The 14,242-nt window shown below is 51.0% G+C and overlaps 1 protein-coding gene across 1 annotated transcript in view; it reads left to right on the forward strand.

Moving 5' to 3' along the window:
- Nucleotides 1–14,242, forward strand: part of EPB41L1 (erythrocyte membrane protein band 4.1 like 1) — a 151,348-nt gene that overhangs the window by 118,632 nt on the left and 18,474 nt on the right. Inside the window, exons 14-15 of the mRNA XM_026656757.2 lie at nucleotides 207–242; nucleotides 2,414–2,605. Of these exons, the coding sequence (XP_026512542.1) occupies nucleotides 207–242; nucleotides 2,414–2,605 (228 nt within the window). The remainder of the gene's footprint in view (nucleotides 1–206; nucleotides 243–2,413; nucleotides 2,606–14,242) is intronic.

Genomic DNA, 14,242 nt, shown 5'->3' on the forward strand with positions numbered 1-14,242 from the left:
AGTGGAAGTGCTAGGGCACTGCGGTGGGGAAGCTCATACTGCAGGAGTCCCGACTGGAAGTGCTAGGGCACTGCTGTGGGGAAGCTCATGTTGCTGATTTTGCCCCTGGCATTGCCCAGGGTCCTGTGTTAAACTGAACTGTGATGTATGTGATAACTTACCTTGACTGACTGTGCCGGTTCCTTTCACCCTCTCTTTGCTGCCAGCCGGAGCAGGAAACCACCCCCAGGCACAAGCAGGAGGTATTCTGTCTCTGGAGCATCTTACTGCCCATTGGTGCATTGTATTGTCCATCTCCTTTAAAACAACAAGCACCCCATCCCTTCCCCCCCATACTATGTGTCACCCTATTTACTGGAATACAAGATGCACCCAAGCGTCTCTGGGGAGCCTCCCGCTCCGGAGAACTGTCAGATAAATGTAGTAGCCAAGCACACGGAAGCTTTCCCCGAAGCACAAGCAGCATCTTCTATCCCACTAAGTAAGGCAGCTCTCCTCGCCTCATGTGTGTGAGCAAGAGCCCTCCCATGGCACTACAGACGGGTCATCGTGCCATTGGGATGTCCTGGCTACTGCGCTCTTTACTGACTCCTCTACGTCTTCTCCTCGTGTCTCTTCTGTGTCCAACCCTCTCCTGCGGGCTCCGGCTCCCTCTAACGGAGCAGAACAAGACTCACAACTCCCAGCCCCATGTCTTCCAGTTCGCAGCGTTATCTCCATGCCAGCCTGGCTCAGAACTCCACATGGCGGCTCCTACCTAGGCTCGGTAATTCCGTTGGCGAGGCGTGGGGCGGCATGGAGAGATGCTGCCCCACAGTTAGGTGTTATTTCAGATACAAACCCTCGTGCCCACTGAACCGTTCCTAGGGTTCCTCTCCTAGCGAGAGCTTTGGCCAGGTGGCCTGGCCTGCTGAGTTCCAGGACCAGCTCCAGCACTGGCCTTGGGGAAGTCACTTAAGATCTTCCTCTGTCTGTTTCAGCTATCGGTTAATAGGGAGCATGAGGGCTAGTGCATAATGCTCTTGGAAGATGGGTCTTGCTAGGGAGGGTTATTGCATGGTTCATTGTCAGCTCAGAACCAGGCTGCTATTGCCTAGTCTTCGCTAGAGGTCTGTGAGGGTAATTAACCCTTGGCACAATTTACATGGGGATTTGGTGGTCTTTAAATCAAGACGGGGAGTCTTTCCCAAAGAGATGCTCTAGCTAAAATCCCTGCCGTTGCATCCAGCACAAGGGCAAGCCCCTTCGGTGAGCGATCTGCTGTTCAGCCCCAGCTGGTTGGTTTATTTTCCCAGCTCCTGTAGGTGCCCGGTCCTGTTCCCTCCATAGTGTGTCTCATCCCTCATTACTTTCTGCATGTGCCATTCTCCATCGCTTGTCATGTGCACCCCAGTAACACCTTGTGCTAGTGATCGGCGAACCTCAGAACGGCCGGTTCTAGGATGCAGATAACATTTTGGATTCTTATCCTAAACTTCTCTGAGCCTCTTGGGTCTGCAAAGTTGGCTGGACTTCTCATGAGAAGGGCCTTTCTCAGGCCTCTTGGCTCCTGCAGTCCTGCACAGGACCCAGAAATGGACAGGCCGCTACAGGAACTCAAAATAAGGGCAGGGAAGAAGTTTATCTGAACCTTTTTGAACCTCCAAACAGGTTTGATTCGGGGCAAAAATTGGGGTTGGCTCTTCTTTTTGAATGGGTTCGCCCATCCTTAGTGCAGAAATAGGGGGTCTCACAACCCTCACATGTTATGGAAAGGATTGGGTCTGCTATAGAGATAGGGCCTGAATCAGTGCATGGACCTGAACACCCCTGAATCGTTATCTTTATAATGGGCCAAACCCAAACCTCTAGACACCGTAGCACTCGGGGGAGGCCCATATCCAAGTTTGGACCAATCGCCAGAATCCAGTTCCAGGGAAGCCTTATGGAAAGTCCAGTAGAACATTTTCAACTGGTTCCAGCTGGCAACTCTGTACAATCGATTGGAACAGATCTGGCCTACTGGCTTCAGGGGTGTTGGGGCATGATGACCCTCCAGCAGAAATTAACAGAGGACAGTGGAACCTAGTAGAGACTAGAGATGACTGGAATGGAGGTGACTCCCCTTTGAGTCCCACCGTTCTACTATTACTGAGAATCGGCTAGGATCGGCCTCACCCTGGCCTGACATTTGGATCCCAGGGAGCTGGGCTTTAGGATGGGAAAGGGGCACATTGATAAGTACCAGGAAGTACTTGTAAGTTCTGCTGGTCACTTTCAGCTGTTCCCTGGAGCTGTCCTAGTCTGCAGGGTGATTCCCGGCACATTTGGCTCTTGAGATCCCAAATTCAGGCTCACCATGAAGCAGGCCCTCCCTTCCCCGCAGCGATCCAATCTCTGCCTCGCTAGTTACCTTCCCGTCTCCCTCCCAAAGTTTTTAGACAAACCAGAAGACGTTTTGCTAAAGCACCAGGCCAGCATCAATGAGCTGAAGAGGACGCTGAAGGAGCCCAACAGCAAGCTGGTTCACAGGGACCGGGACAGGAGGCTGCCTTCATCACCAGCCTCTTCCTCACCCAAGAATGAGGATGAGACACCAAAGGGGACCCCGGAGAAGGCCAGTGAGGTTCGTTCTGTCCTGTCTTGTGAAGGGGGTTTTCTGTTGATTTGTGTCTGTGGTTTGGTGGGAGGTGAGTATAGTTGGTGCCCTGTGCTCTGCGCTACCCAGGAAAGGGTTGAGTGGAACCTGAGTAAAGGGTGTGCATATGGCAGCAGCCCGGGGTTGGCCTCCGGATTTGACCTCTTCCCTAGCCTTTGGCATTGCTTACCCCTTGACACCACAGAAAGTGCCACACCCAGGCATCTGAGTGAGGACTAAGCCCAACCTCCATCTCATGCAGGGATTGGCCAACATGGCTCCATTGCTCCAGCCAGGGGAGCAGGTTGTGTAGCGCACCCTGTGGCTGGAGCCAGTGCTCCTATCTGGAACCCCCATTGGGTGTCTTGCCTCTTCCTTCCTATCGTGATGGCTTCTCTGCTTGCTTCGGGGATGCCTACGGAGGAGTCAGGCCTGAGGACTCTCCATGGCCAATCTCCCCATGCTTGCAGTATGGAGGGAAGTGAGCGCATAATGCCGGCTGAGCTGTCTCTGGTGCCAGCGCGCAGCTCTGTGCTAGATTCTGCATATGTCCTCCATGCGTGACATGGAGCTGAGAAGCGGGTCCACTGGGCTCTGGGCTTGCTGGGGTAGGCGGGGGAGAGGCTGGCTGCTTCTGGCTGATGTTGAGGGTTTCCAGCCCTCACTGCTCCAGAAGTGCTGGGAGAAGGGTGTGGTAGGCCTCAGAGGCGCTGTGCTTGCCAGCTGATGCTCCGTTCTGTCTGCAGGGTAGCTCGGCAGATGGCTCTGTAGTGCTGGGATCTTGTGCGCAGCCCTTTGCGGCGTAAGGGGAACGGGGCAGCAGATACCGCGGCATGTTGAGCTAACCCCCACTGGGGCTGTGACCCAGAAATGAGGAAGGGCAGGTGAAATCAGCGAGCACTGTGCTCTGCTAGGCAATGGCTTGGACATTGACCTGTGGAGAAGCAGGTTGAGGTGGTTTGAGAGCGGGAGACTGGCTGTTTCAATTAAGACACGGGTGAAAAGCCGCAGCAGGCGTCTGGGCTTTGCTGGTAAAGGGCGCCACCTGCCGTTAGCTTCGAGCATTGACTCCCTCAATTCCTGGCTGAGGACAGAAGACTTGAGCAGCATCTAAATGACAAGGCCCTCTCTCTGTCCCCCCTCCCTGCCCCAGCTGCAGGGCCAGCTTTATCTTGGATTGGCTGCCAGATTTGTGCTTTGTCTGTACAGTGCCATGCACACCTGTGGAGCTGTATCAGTACTGCTCGTAGCCATAATGGTGCTGGTGGTCCCCAGCCCTTTGACCTGGAGACGGGGAAGGGTTCTCTGAGCAACTAGCCTGGGCAAGCCTCATACTGCAGTTGCCAGGACCGTGAGGCAGGCCCATTGCTGTCTCTCAGCTGATTGAGGCTGTAGAGCAGCAGTGGGGTAAGGGACACAGGCGTTTAACCCAGGCTAAGGAGGTTTTATGGCCTGAGATCCCTCTGACATGGGCTCCTCGAACCGAGTGCTGATCTCCGGCTGATCCTGGCACTGGGGTGTGTGGGGGCAGGTTTTGGTACCTAGTAGGGGTGGCTCAGCAATGAGGGTGGCTGAGAAGATGGGGGCAATAGCCTGGGGAACTATCAGCCATACCCAGTCGTTAGCCCTTGCCTCCAAATCACCACTAATAGAAAGCAAAACTTCCAAGTGGGGCCTTCTACCCACAGCTTCTACCTGGTATCTCCCTTCCTTGGGGGGTACCGCAGAAGCCTGGCATCTCCTACAGCCCCCTTCTCCCAGCAGTTTCCTGCAGCTCTTTAAGGGAAACCCCATCCCCTTCTCAGCTGGATCGGAGGAGTGAGGAGGGCTGCCTAGCCTCAGGCTTCTGGCCCTCAGAGGGGCAGGCACCCTGGTCCATTGTACCTGTCGGGGAGAGAGTTCTGGGTGGGGGTGCTTGTCACTGGTGGGGGAGTAACTACCTGCAGATCAGCCCCTCCGGCGCTCAGCCTTGACACTGCCCGGTGGGTGCTGGGCTAGATCGCTCTGTGCCCGGGCTCATGCTGGCGAGCAGGCCGCGGGGGAGCTGAGGTCAGCAGAAAGGAGTGCACAGCTCAGCAGGTCTGCAGTCACTGGCGGTGGGCGGGGATGAGATTTTTAAACAAATGGATAAAGCACGAAGCCCCAGCTGGGGAGCTGGAATATTCATGACCCTCATTCATTCATTCATTCATTTATTCATTCGTTCTCGTTCTCTCTCTCTCTCTTCCCCCCCCCCCCTCCTCCGGCTGTGGGTGCTCGGGCTTCCCTTGCTGAAACAGAGGATTGAAGAGGATTCCCTAGAGGAGTTTTCAGCTGAGCACGGAGCTGCCTTATCCATGGAGTCTTTCACCCAGAAAAGCCTTGTCTCTTCTCCTGAGGTTATCATCAGCCTTTCCATTTCTCTCTCTTTCCCCCACCCCCCTTTGTCTCCGTTTGTTTACTGGACAGCCATTGCCAGGCTGTCTCTGTTTGTAGCCCCTTGTGTAATCCACCTCAGGGCCCCTGGGAAGATTTTCTGCCAATGCACCAGCCACGCGTGGGCAGCCAGTCAGCTGCTAACGAGGCATATTCTGAGCTGGTTCTCCCATCGTAACCCAGTGATAAGGGGGTGTGTGTGGAGGCATAGACAAGTCCTGCACTGATCTCTGGAGCAGGGTTAGTAATCAATACTGACCTGGCAGCCTCTTTACGTTGTCTTAGAGAATACTGGCTTGGCTGCAGTGTTGGTGAGAGAAACCAAGCATCGAGGCTGAGCACTTCTTCCATCATACCACCTAGAGCTATGGTGTTGAAGCTGGTAATCTAAGCAGGGTTGGGTCTAGTCAGTTCTTGGGTGGGAGCCGAGCCCTCCAAGGAAAACCAAGGTGCAGCAGGAGGTAGTGCTGGTAATTCAATCAGGAGATGGTTCTCTTTAAGTCAGTGACCCAGAATAGAGCTAGGTGCTGTGCTGGAGCTGCTCTGTCTCCTCAGAGATGTAAATCTGAGGTGCAGACCACTATTCCCTGAGGATCCCTGAGTGTTTTTCTCAATAGAGGAGGTGCTAACCCTGGTGTGCTGGCCAAAGTCCATTTGGGGTAATTATGGGACATTCTACCCACTTAAAGCTCCCCTGCATTTGGTTGTGGTGACTTTCTTCACCTCCTATCCTAAATGGTTGGGTAGTGTTGTTGCTATGTGCTTTTAACCAGATGCTGCCCTGCTCCCTGGAGATGGGTCCAGTTGGGTGATGGGGGAAGTGATGTATCTTGGGCTGACACCTGCAGACTCTGTTTTTTCGCAGTCCTCACTCAGGCAAAGCTTCCGTTCCAGAAAAGGGGGTTTGCCTGAGTAAAATCTGAGCAAGGACCCTAGGGTTTGGCCCACCATTTGTGAAGCACAGCGGGACCCTTCTGGATGAAGGGCGCTATAGGAACATATGGGGCCATGCCCATCATTCTCCAAGAGTCCATTAATTTGGAGTGCCTCACATTTTAGGAGCTCAGATACCATGGTGATGGGCGTGGTATAGAACAGAGTACAACTCGGAGCAATTACTGTCTGTCTTAGGTAGTTAGATGGCCCCCATCAGCACAGTGCGTGAGCACCTCACCATCTTTAACGTAGTTACCCTCACAACACCCCTGCGAGGTAGAGCACTGCTACTACCCCATGTTGGGGCCTGAATTCCAGAGGAGCAGAGCTCCTGCCTCTTCCCCTTAAATGGAGCTGCTGCCTCTCGGCCCGGCGCACAATCAAGCCATTGGCCTTTCAAGTCAGGCACCCCCAAATCAATGGATGCTTCTGAAAATTTGGTTTATACCCATATTAAACCCTCATAAAAGAGCCCCCCCCACACACACACACACGCAGTGGAGTGAGCGCCCCTGTGGTATCCAGTATGCCCTCACTCTCAGGTGTTTGCCCTTCTGGGAGGGAAATGAGTCTGTCGGTGTCATTGCTCTTTATGTTTCTCATGTGGTATCGATTTCTTGGTATGGTGAGGTGGGGTGTGCGTGAGGGGAATATTACCATGGAACTTTCCACTAGGCGGAAGAAAACTAGGCTACAACATGGTTCCCCTAATGCGAGTTTTCTCTGTCCACACAGGGAAGAGTGAATCAGATTCTAGCTTGGTCGGGGCAGATCCGTGCTTGAACGTGGTGATTTCTGCCACCTAGACAGATCCCAAGGGGACCTGAGAGACATGTTCTGATTAACCTACCTCAATGAGGGGGGAAGATGTGAGGCTGTCAGAGTTTGGAGCCAGGAGAGGGAGAGGGGCGTATGGGGCCTTTGCACCCTGTTAAGATATGGCTGTGCGATGGTGAGCCTTTGGACGCTATCCCTCAGCTCAGTTATCTCCTGGCGGACCTGGTAGCTTGTAACTGCTTTGGGGATTGTTTCCAAACCCTACTACAACCTAGCACAGTTGCAGCCTGCTTTGCATCCACCCCCAACGTGGTTACCAATCGCCCTGCTGAGAAAGTGCACCCTAGGTTAGCCCCCTCATGGGCAGCACGGCTGGTAAAACGTTCTATCCTCTGTGAACAACTGTGTTGGAAGAATATGTTGGGAGCCCAATGCTTGCCAGCTCTTTCTAAATTGGATTGTTTCTAGCGCAGTTCGAGCCATAGTGAGGACAGAACCTAAAGCAGAGTCTGATGTAACAAAGTGCAGTTGCAGAGGTGCCCAGAAGGGCAGGATGGAAGATGCTGCAATTAAACAGCCCTGTTTTGGAGAGGAAAGGAGCTGAGTTTCTGGTGCTCTCAGGAGCCCTGGGGGCTCTTTGACAGGACAGTCGGATGCCTCACTCCAGTTTGTTCGGATAATCAGATGCAGAACTATGCTCTGGATTTTCCCCCACCCTGCTCCCCAAACGTGTACATAATTGTGTCTGTATCCAGCAAAAGTGTTTAAGCCAAGAGTTTCCCCCATCCCTTCTCACTCAGAGCAGCACACCAAGGCAGAGGTCTGTGTATAGGACTCATCACAACTGCTCACTGGAAACAGCTCCTTAAAATCCTGGCAATAGCTGTCCAGTAAACGACAGGGGCAATGCCTTCCAAAGACCCTGCTAACTGTACATGCTGAATTGGTGCAAAGCAGGTAGCTCCATCCGTGCAAGTGCAAGGGCTTGCATCTGCCAAAAGGATGCACTGGCAAAGAGGCAAGCACAGTCCTTTGAAAACGTGGGCCTCACGTCTGGATTTGGTGGCTGTTCGAACAATAGCTAGCTAATAGATAGCTGTTGGAACGCAGTGGGCCAGTGGCTTTTATTAGCAAAAGGACCTGATCCGCCACTGCCTTACTCCAGTTTGGCACCTTTGATTTCAGCGGCGTTACCAGCATAACAGTGGAGTCGCACCACGGGGAATCAGGCCCAGAATCGTTATCGTTCAAGCAGGTTTGCAGTGAAATGGTCTGATCACCCCAGGAGAGGCTGGTAGGATCGGTATGATACAGGCTGCACAGCAGCTTTCCCCCATCTGTGGTGTGTCCCTCTGCATCCCGATGTTGTGGGATGATTTTTTATTAAATGTGTCCGCTCTTGCTAGCTCTGTGCACTCCTAGGATGGAAATGGAGCTTGGACAAAAAACCTCCGTCATAGAGTTTATTTTGAAAAAAATAAAAAACCCAACACCACTCGGGGGCCATAAAAGCACGGAGTGCATTTAGCACTGGCATCTTTCCCTCTGATTGTTGGAGGCATTTGGTGATTCAGAACACTCCAGTGCAGAGCTGGATTGATTTCAGGTTTTGTTTTCTATTTAATTCCAAGTGTTTATGGCTGTGAGTTGAGGGTTTGATGTATGGCTGCTGTAGCTTTGTCCTTGTGCAACCCGGGCTCTTAATGGATAACACCGAGTTCTTTAGTTTGGAGTGTGTTTAAGAAATGGATGGAGGCCCCCGCTTGCCCCCGCATGGTGCTGCATAATGCCCCCCTCTCCTTCCCTCCATGGAGTCAAATGTCCAAGTCCACCTTGTATGCAGGGAAATCATTTGGAGCCTTCGTTTTTAAGGCCAGTTGAAACTAGATTCTCTTCCTCCCACAATTCCCGCCCCCCCATCCCCAGTCCCCTTTTACAGGATGTGATTCTTGGGGTTCATGCTGTTTGTAAGGAACACTTCGGGGCCCAGATGCCACTTCCTCTGTGGTGCTGGGATCTGAGGCAACAGCCAGGCAACTAAACATGGTCTGACTGGCAAGGCTCCATCTCCAGCTAAATGGGGATGCCAGTGGGCCAGCAGAGCAAGACCGCAGGTTGTCTCAGGAATGAGAACGAGCGACTTGTTCTCCCCTCAGTTTTCCAGAGCTCCGGTCAACCTAGTTTTTTTCTCTCAGTCCAGTTGGGCCTAGGCAGATGGCAGACACGCTCGAGAGGACTGAGGGGAAAAGAACAAGCGGGTCCTTTGTGCACTGAGTTGGTGAGGTCGTGCAACCTGGTCTGACCAGATCCCTCCACTTCTCATGCCACCCTCCCAGTTACCACACAAGGTGGGCACGGAGGTATCTGACAACCTTATCTGTAGCCAGAGAGGAGTCATTGATCATCTTCACACAGGTTGGCTCATGGGACCCAGGGCTCTCCCCTGGGGTTGTTGTTTTACCTCCTTTCTGGCCAGATCTGTCTTCATTGAGAAATTCATGGTGACCAAAGCACAGCTGCAAAATCCTTCCACCACTCATGCCAAGAGTGTCAGCACCTGCCACTGAAAGAAGATCCGTTGTTAAAGCCACTTTGGACTTGCCAGCTCCAGTTCTCTCTCCCCTGGCTGCTGGTGTCTCCTCTAACATCATGCGCTTCTCTCCTAATGAGCCAGTTGAGTGACCTTCTAGCTAGTCCACGTCTGGCCCCAGCTGCCTCCTGCTACGTGGCCCAATCGAGCCTGACTTCTCTGCCTTGGACTGCCAGCAGGAGGCGCTTCCTGAAAGTCCCAACACCAGCCAGGGCAGAGGAGGGTGTGCCCAGGAGACACGCTGAGTCAGGGCATCCTCCAGGTAGGCAGTTCTCCTAGTGAGGGCCGGCCACTGTTTAAAGCTGGCCTCCTCTGACAGAACACCCGAGGGAGAGTGCTAGTGCACAAACCATTCCCCACTTCCGGGGGCAGCTCACTAGGGGTGTAACTGCCCCAACTGTTGCAAATGAAGGGGGAGAAATGAGCTCTCTCTGTCTGCCCAAATCCCCATGGCCTTTTTTTTGGGGGGGGGGGGGTGCTGCCATTTATATTTATAGGTTGGGGGAGAGGGCTGGGACATTGGATTGAGGGTTTTCACTGGTCATTTCAGTTATCCCTGATTTTAACAGTCCTCTCTTATCTCTCCTCCCCCACACACACCCCCCATGGCAGCTTTTTCATTCTATAGCATTTTCTTCCTTTCTCCTGCCTTTTTTTTTCCTCTCCCCTTTTTCGTTTTCTCTCCCCTTTGCCAGTTTTCTTCTCTCTTTCTTTCACTCTCTCTGCAGTTAGTATTTGGGACTTAGGTTTCCACCTTCTGCTCCGAATGACACAACGTGACTAAGCTGTACACAGTTCAACACGAACACACAGTGCTAACTGCCCCGCCCCCATCCGTGCCCGCCGGTACCCAGGCCCTTGGTGGATACAGAAGTTCCTGCTCATTTTAGCTCAGGTCTCTTTCCAACTCACTCTTTTCTCTATTGGAAGAGGAGCAGTGCAGCCAACTGCAAATTCCTTTGGTGCTGAAATCTGCTGTTTTGCGCTGCAGAAAATCAGCATGGTCCGCTTCAGGAGACACCGTCTTCTACAGCAGGCCACACTAGGGTATGCCGTCTCTCTGCCCCCCGCTACACTGTGCTGGGAATCTACTGCAGTACAATCCATATCCCAGCACGGGCTCCCTGCAGCATAGTACGCTGAGCATAACAAACCTGTTGCTGCATGAAGATGCTGCAGTTTTGATTCAGTTGCAACTCAATCCACTCTCTGTTCTGATGTGCTCCAGCACAGCAGTGTCGTTAGAGACTACATACCAAGTGAGAGCTTTAAATAAACACACCCTGAAGTCCTGGCTGCTCTGTGCGAATGGTACAAATCCCGTGACGTTGGAGTAGACCGGGGGTCGGCAACCTTTCAGAAGTGGTGTGCCGAGTCTTCATTTATTCACTCTGATTTAAGGTTTCGCGTGCCGGTCATACATTTGAATGTTTTTAGAAGGTCTCTTTCTAGAAGTCTATAATATATAATTAAACTATTGTTGTATGTAAAGTAAATAAGGTTTTTAAAATGTTTAAGAAGCTTCATTTAAAATTAAGTTAAAATGCAGAGCCCCCGGACCGGTGGCCAGGACCAGGGCAGTGTGAGTGCCACTGAAAATCAGCTTGCGTGCCGCCTTTGGAACGCGTGCCATAGGTTGCCTACCCCTGGAGTAGACCGTTAGCTTGACTTTCCTGTTGAAGAAAATTCCCATCCTCTTGCTGTTGCATTCCAGTGGGTTATTTTTAAGAGCAGGTTAGACAAACACCTGTCAGGGATGGTCTAGATAATACTTAGTCCTGCCATGAGTGCAGGGCACTGGACTAGATGACCTCTCAAGGTCCCTTCCAGTTAGGGTGACCAGACAGCAAGTATGAAAAATCTGCACAGGGGGTGGGGGGTAATAGGTGCCTATGTAAGAAAAAGCTCCAAAAATCGGGACTGTCCCTATAAAATCGGGACATCTGGTCACCCTACTTCCAGTTCTACGATTCTATGATTTCCCACCTTCCACCCCAGCAATGGCTAAACTCCAGCAATGCTGTGTGTATACAGCTTGTAAAGTTTTTAGCTGTCCTGTGACATGAAAAGTGTAAAACGTGGTGCCTGTATACTAATGATATTAATAATTAATAATGATCTGGCAGCCCACTCCACTGTGTAGCAACAGATCTCTGCAGCCTAGATGCACGGTGTTGAATAGCAAATATCTTTCCACGTTCCGGCTGCAGGATGCTGCCTTTTTGCAGTATACTGTAGCTTGTTGTACTGCTTTTCTTGGTCCTTACTGCAGTGTTTGTGGCTATAACAGCTGTTGTGACCTGAATCCTTCTTTTTCTAGATTGTATTTTGTGATGGGCCCCGTTCTGAATTGCTGGAAACTCAGATAAATTGTTGCCTCTGATCAGGTTTGTGTGGAGAGCTGGGAAATTAGGGGAAGATCTAACTGCAGTCCATGCTCATGTGACTCGGTGTGCCAATGCCAAACTCTCCATGGGCGTCAAGGATGTCTAGGAAGTGGTGATATCATGGGACCACCAATTTGGGAACTGACTCGGGGTCGCAGACCTGTGCTAACTGGATGGTGGGCTCTATCTCAAAGGAGAAGGGGCTCTATAGACAGATGAATTAGCAGAGACACAAATGCTCTTGAACAGATGTGATGCTTTCTAGCAAACAGCTGTGGCAAAATCAGAGATTTCTAGAATTGTTAAAAACATTCTCACTATACATAAAGAACTGTACCTAATTCTCCTTTGAAAATCTCCTGTGAGGTTCTATGAAGCTTTGATTGGCTTTGGAACCAGTCTGAGCTGTAGATTGCTAATAGAGTTGAGTATGGGTCAGATTCTCTCCTTGCTTACCCCCTGTGTCAATATGACATGGCTTCGTTGCAGTCAGAGTGCGTGGGCGTAGGTCAGCTGCTTGAAAAATGGGGCCAAATTTTCATGAACATTTTCTAGAAAATTTAATCCTGTTTTTCATTCAAAATGTCAGTGAAAAATTCTAAATTTCAGCATCTTTCAACTAGTTCTGTTCTACAACTGTTCGAAAAACATGGTGATCGTTTCACTAATATATTATAGGATAAGTTAGACCCATTCCCCCCCCCCCCCCCCCAAATCGCCAATTTTGAAAAAAAAAAATTGATCAGCTGTAGCCGAGAGTAGAATTTGGTCCCGAGCATTCGAAAAGGGCTAGGGGTCCAACTCAGTGAAAAGCTAAGCACCTTCTCTTCCATTGACTTCAGCACCAATTACACAGGATCAGGCCCCTAGATTTCAATACCTGCTATCAGTTGGTTACTTGCCAGCTCCTTTATACACACATCTGAATCAGTTGTTGTATGAGTAATAATGGTTTAGTCAATACAGCCTTCTGTTACTTAACTAAACAGTGATCAGCTATTTAGGTAAAGTATGTTTGATGCTAACTCTTCTTGCTCAAATTGCAATACAGGGTTCAGAGCATTGGGTATTTGTAGAGCGAGAAACTTCTAGGCTGGAAGAGCTTGCTCTAGAGAAAGCTATTGGAACCAAGAAAGAAGACGTACGGGCAGGTACTTCAGAGGAGCAAATAAGTGTGAGCTTATCCAAAGTGGACATTGCAGTAGGGAAAGCCAAAAAACCAGTAGCACAAGAGGAACCAGCAAGTGTGAAACTGGATACCCATGCAAGAGACAAAATGATTGCTAGTCCAGAGGATTTTGAGTCTGTGTGGGAGGATGAAGTGTCTGAGAGCGAAATCAGAGAAGACCCCCTTTTGGAGGCAGAAAGCCAGCCATCTGAGAATGGCAAAGAGCAGAAGTCCAAGGAGGGAAAAGAAGAGGTGATAACTAATGAACTTGAGCAACTAGCTGGCTCTTTGGAAGGCCAAGCCGAGCAAAATCAACAACCTGAAGATTCCCAAGCAGATGAAAGACCAAGGTCTGAGCCTTCTGGGCCAGAACCTCCAAAGAAAGAAAGAAAGGCTATCGTGCAAGAGCCTGGGTCTGTCTCACCAGCTTCAGATAAGGAAGAGTCCATAATACCTAGCCCAACCTCTGAGGGTGTTAAAGCTAATGTGGAGTCTAGTGATGACGAGACAATGTCTTCTGCTGCAGAGAGGATCTTCTACTTAGGAGCTACAGAAGGAGACAAAAAGGAGAGTAAAATCCATCTCAGACTCGAAGAGGAAGAAAAGCCTTGTTCTGCTGAAAAAGAGGGCCTGGAGCCCAAAACAGACCTTTCAGATGAAAAAGGGAAGAGCCCTGAGCTTGAACCAGCATCTGACCCAACAGCTATAAGGGGAAAGGACAAGTTCCAACCCACTTCCTCAGCAGGTGGCCAAGGAAAGTCAGAGCTGGATGAACCAGTTATAGAATCAGACCAAGCTGAGAAGGTTCTAGAGCTTAGCAAAAAGACACGCCCCCTAGGACATTGTACTGCAGAGAAGGGGGCATATGCACCAGAGGAAGAGGAGTCTGCTGGGTCAATAGGCAGTGAATCGAAAGGTGGAACTGAATCCGAGTCACGCTCTGCAACAAAGGAATCGAGGGACAAGGACCCACAAGAACCGATGGCAGAATTAAAGCTTGGTCCCCTCCCCAGTGAAGGTGGAGAGACTGAGCTCTCTCAACAGGGAGGCAAGAGGTACAATGCAGCACAAAGCTCCATCCTGGCAGAAGGCCTGAAAGAGTCAGAAAAACAGGACATGTGGAAAGGGGAAGCAACTTCCAACGTGTCAGGGACTGGAAGAGAAACAACTGACCTGGGAGAAAAAGAAATGTCAAAAATGGTTCTTCAGATGGAAGCCATAGAGATTAAACCAACCCCCATGAGCCCCCCATGGCAGCATCCTCCCACCACAACAGAAAGTCCAGAGGAAGAGAAACTAAGCCAGCCCACCGTGGGCGAGCCGCCCCAGGACACAGGCCCCACCGTGGGCGA

The sequence above is a fragment of the Terrapene carolina genome, unplaced genomic scaffold (assembly GCF_002925995.2).
Source record: "Terrapene carolina triunguis isolate 2854851 unplaced genomic scaffold, T_m_triunguis-2.0 Scaffold233, whole genome shotgun sequence".
NCBI lineage: Eukaryota > Metazoa > Chordata > Testudines > Emydidae > Terrapene > Terrapene triunguis.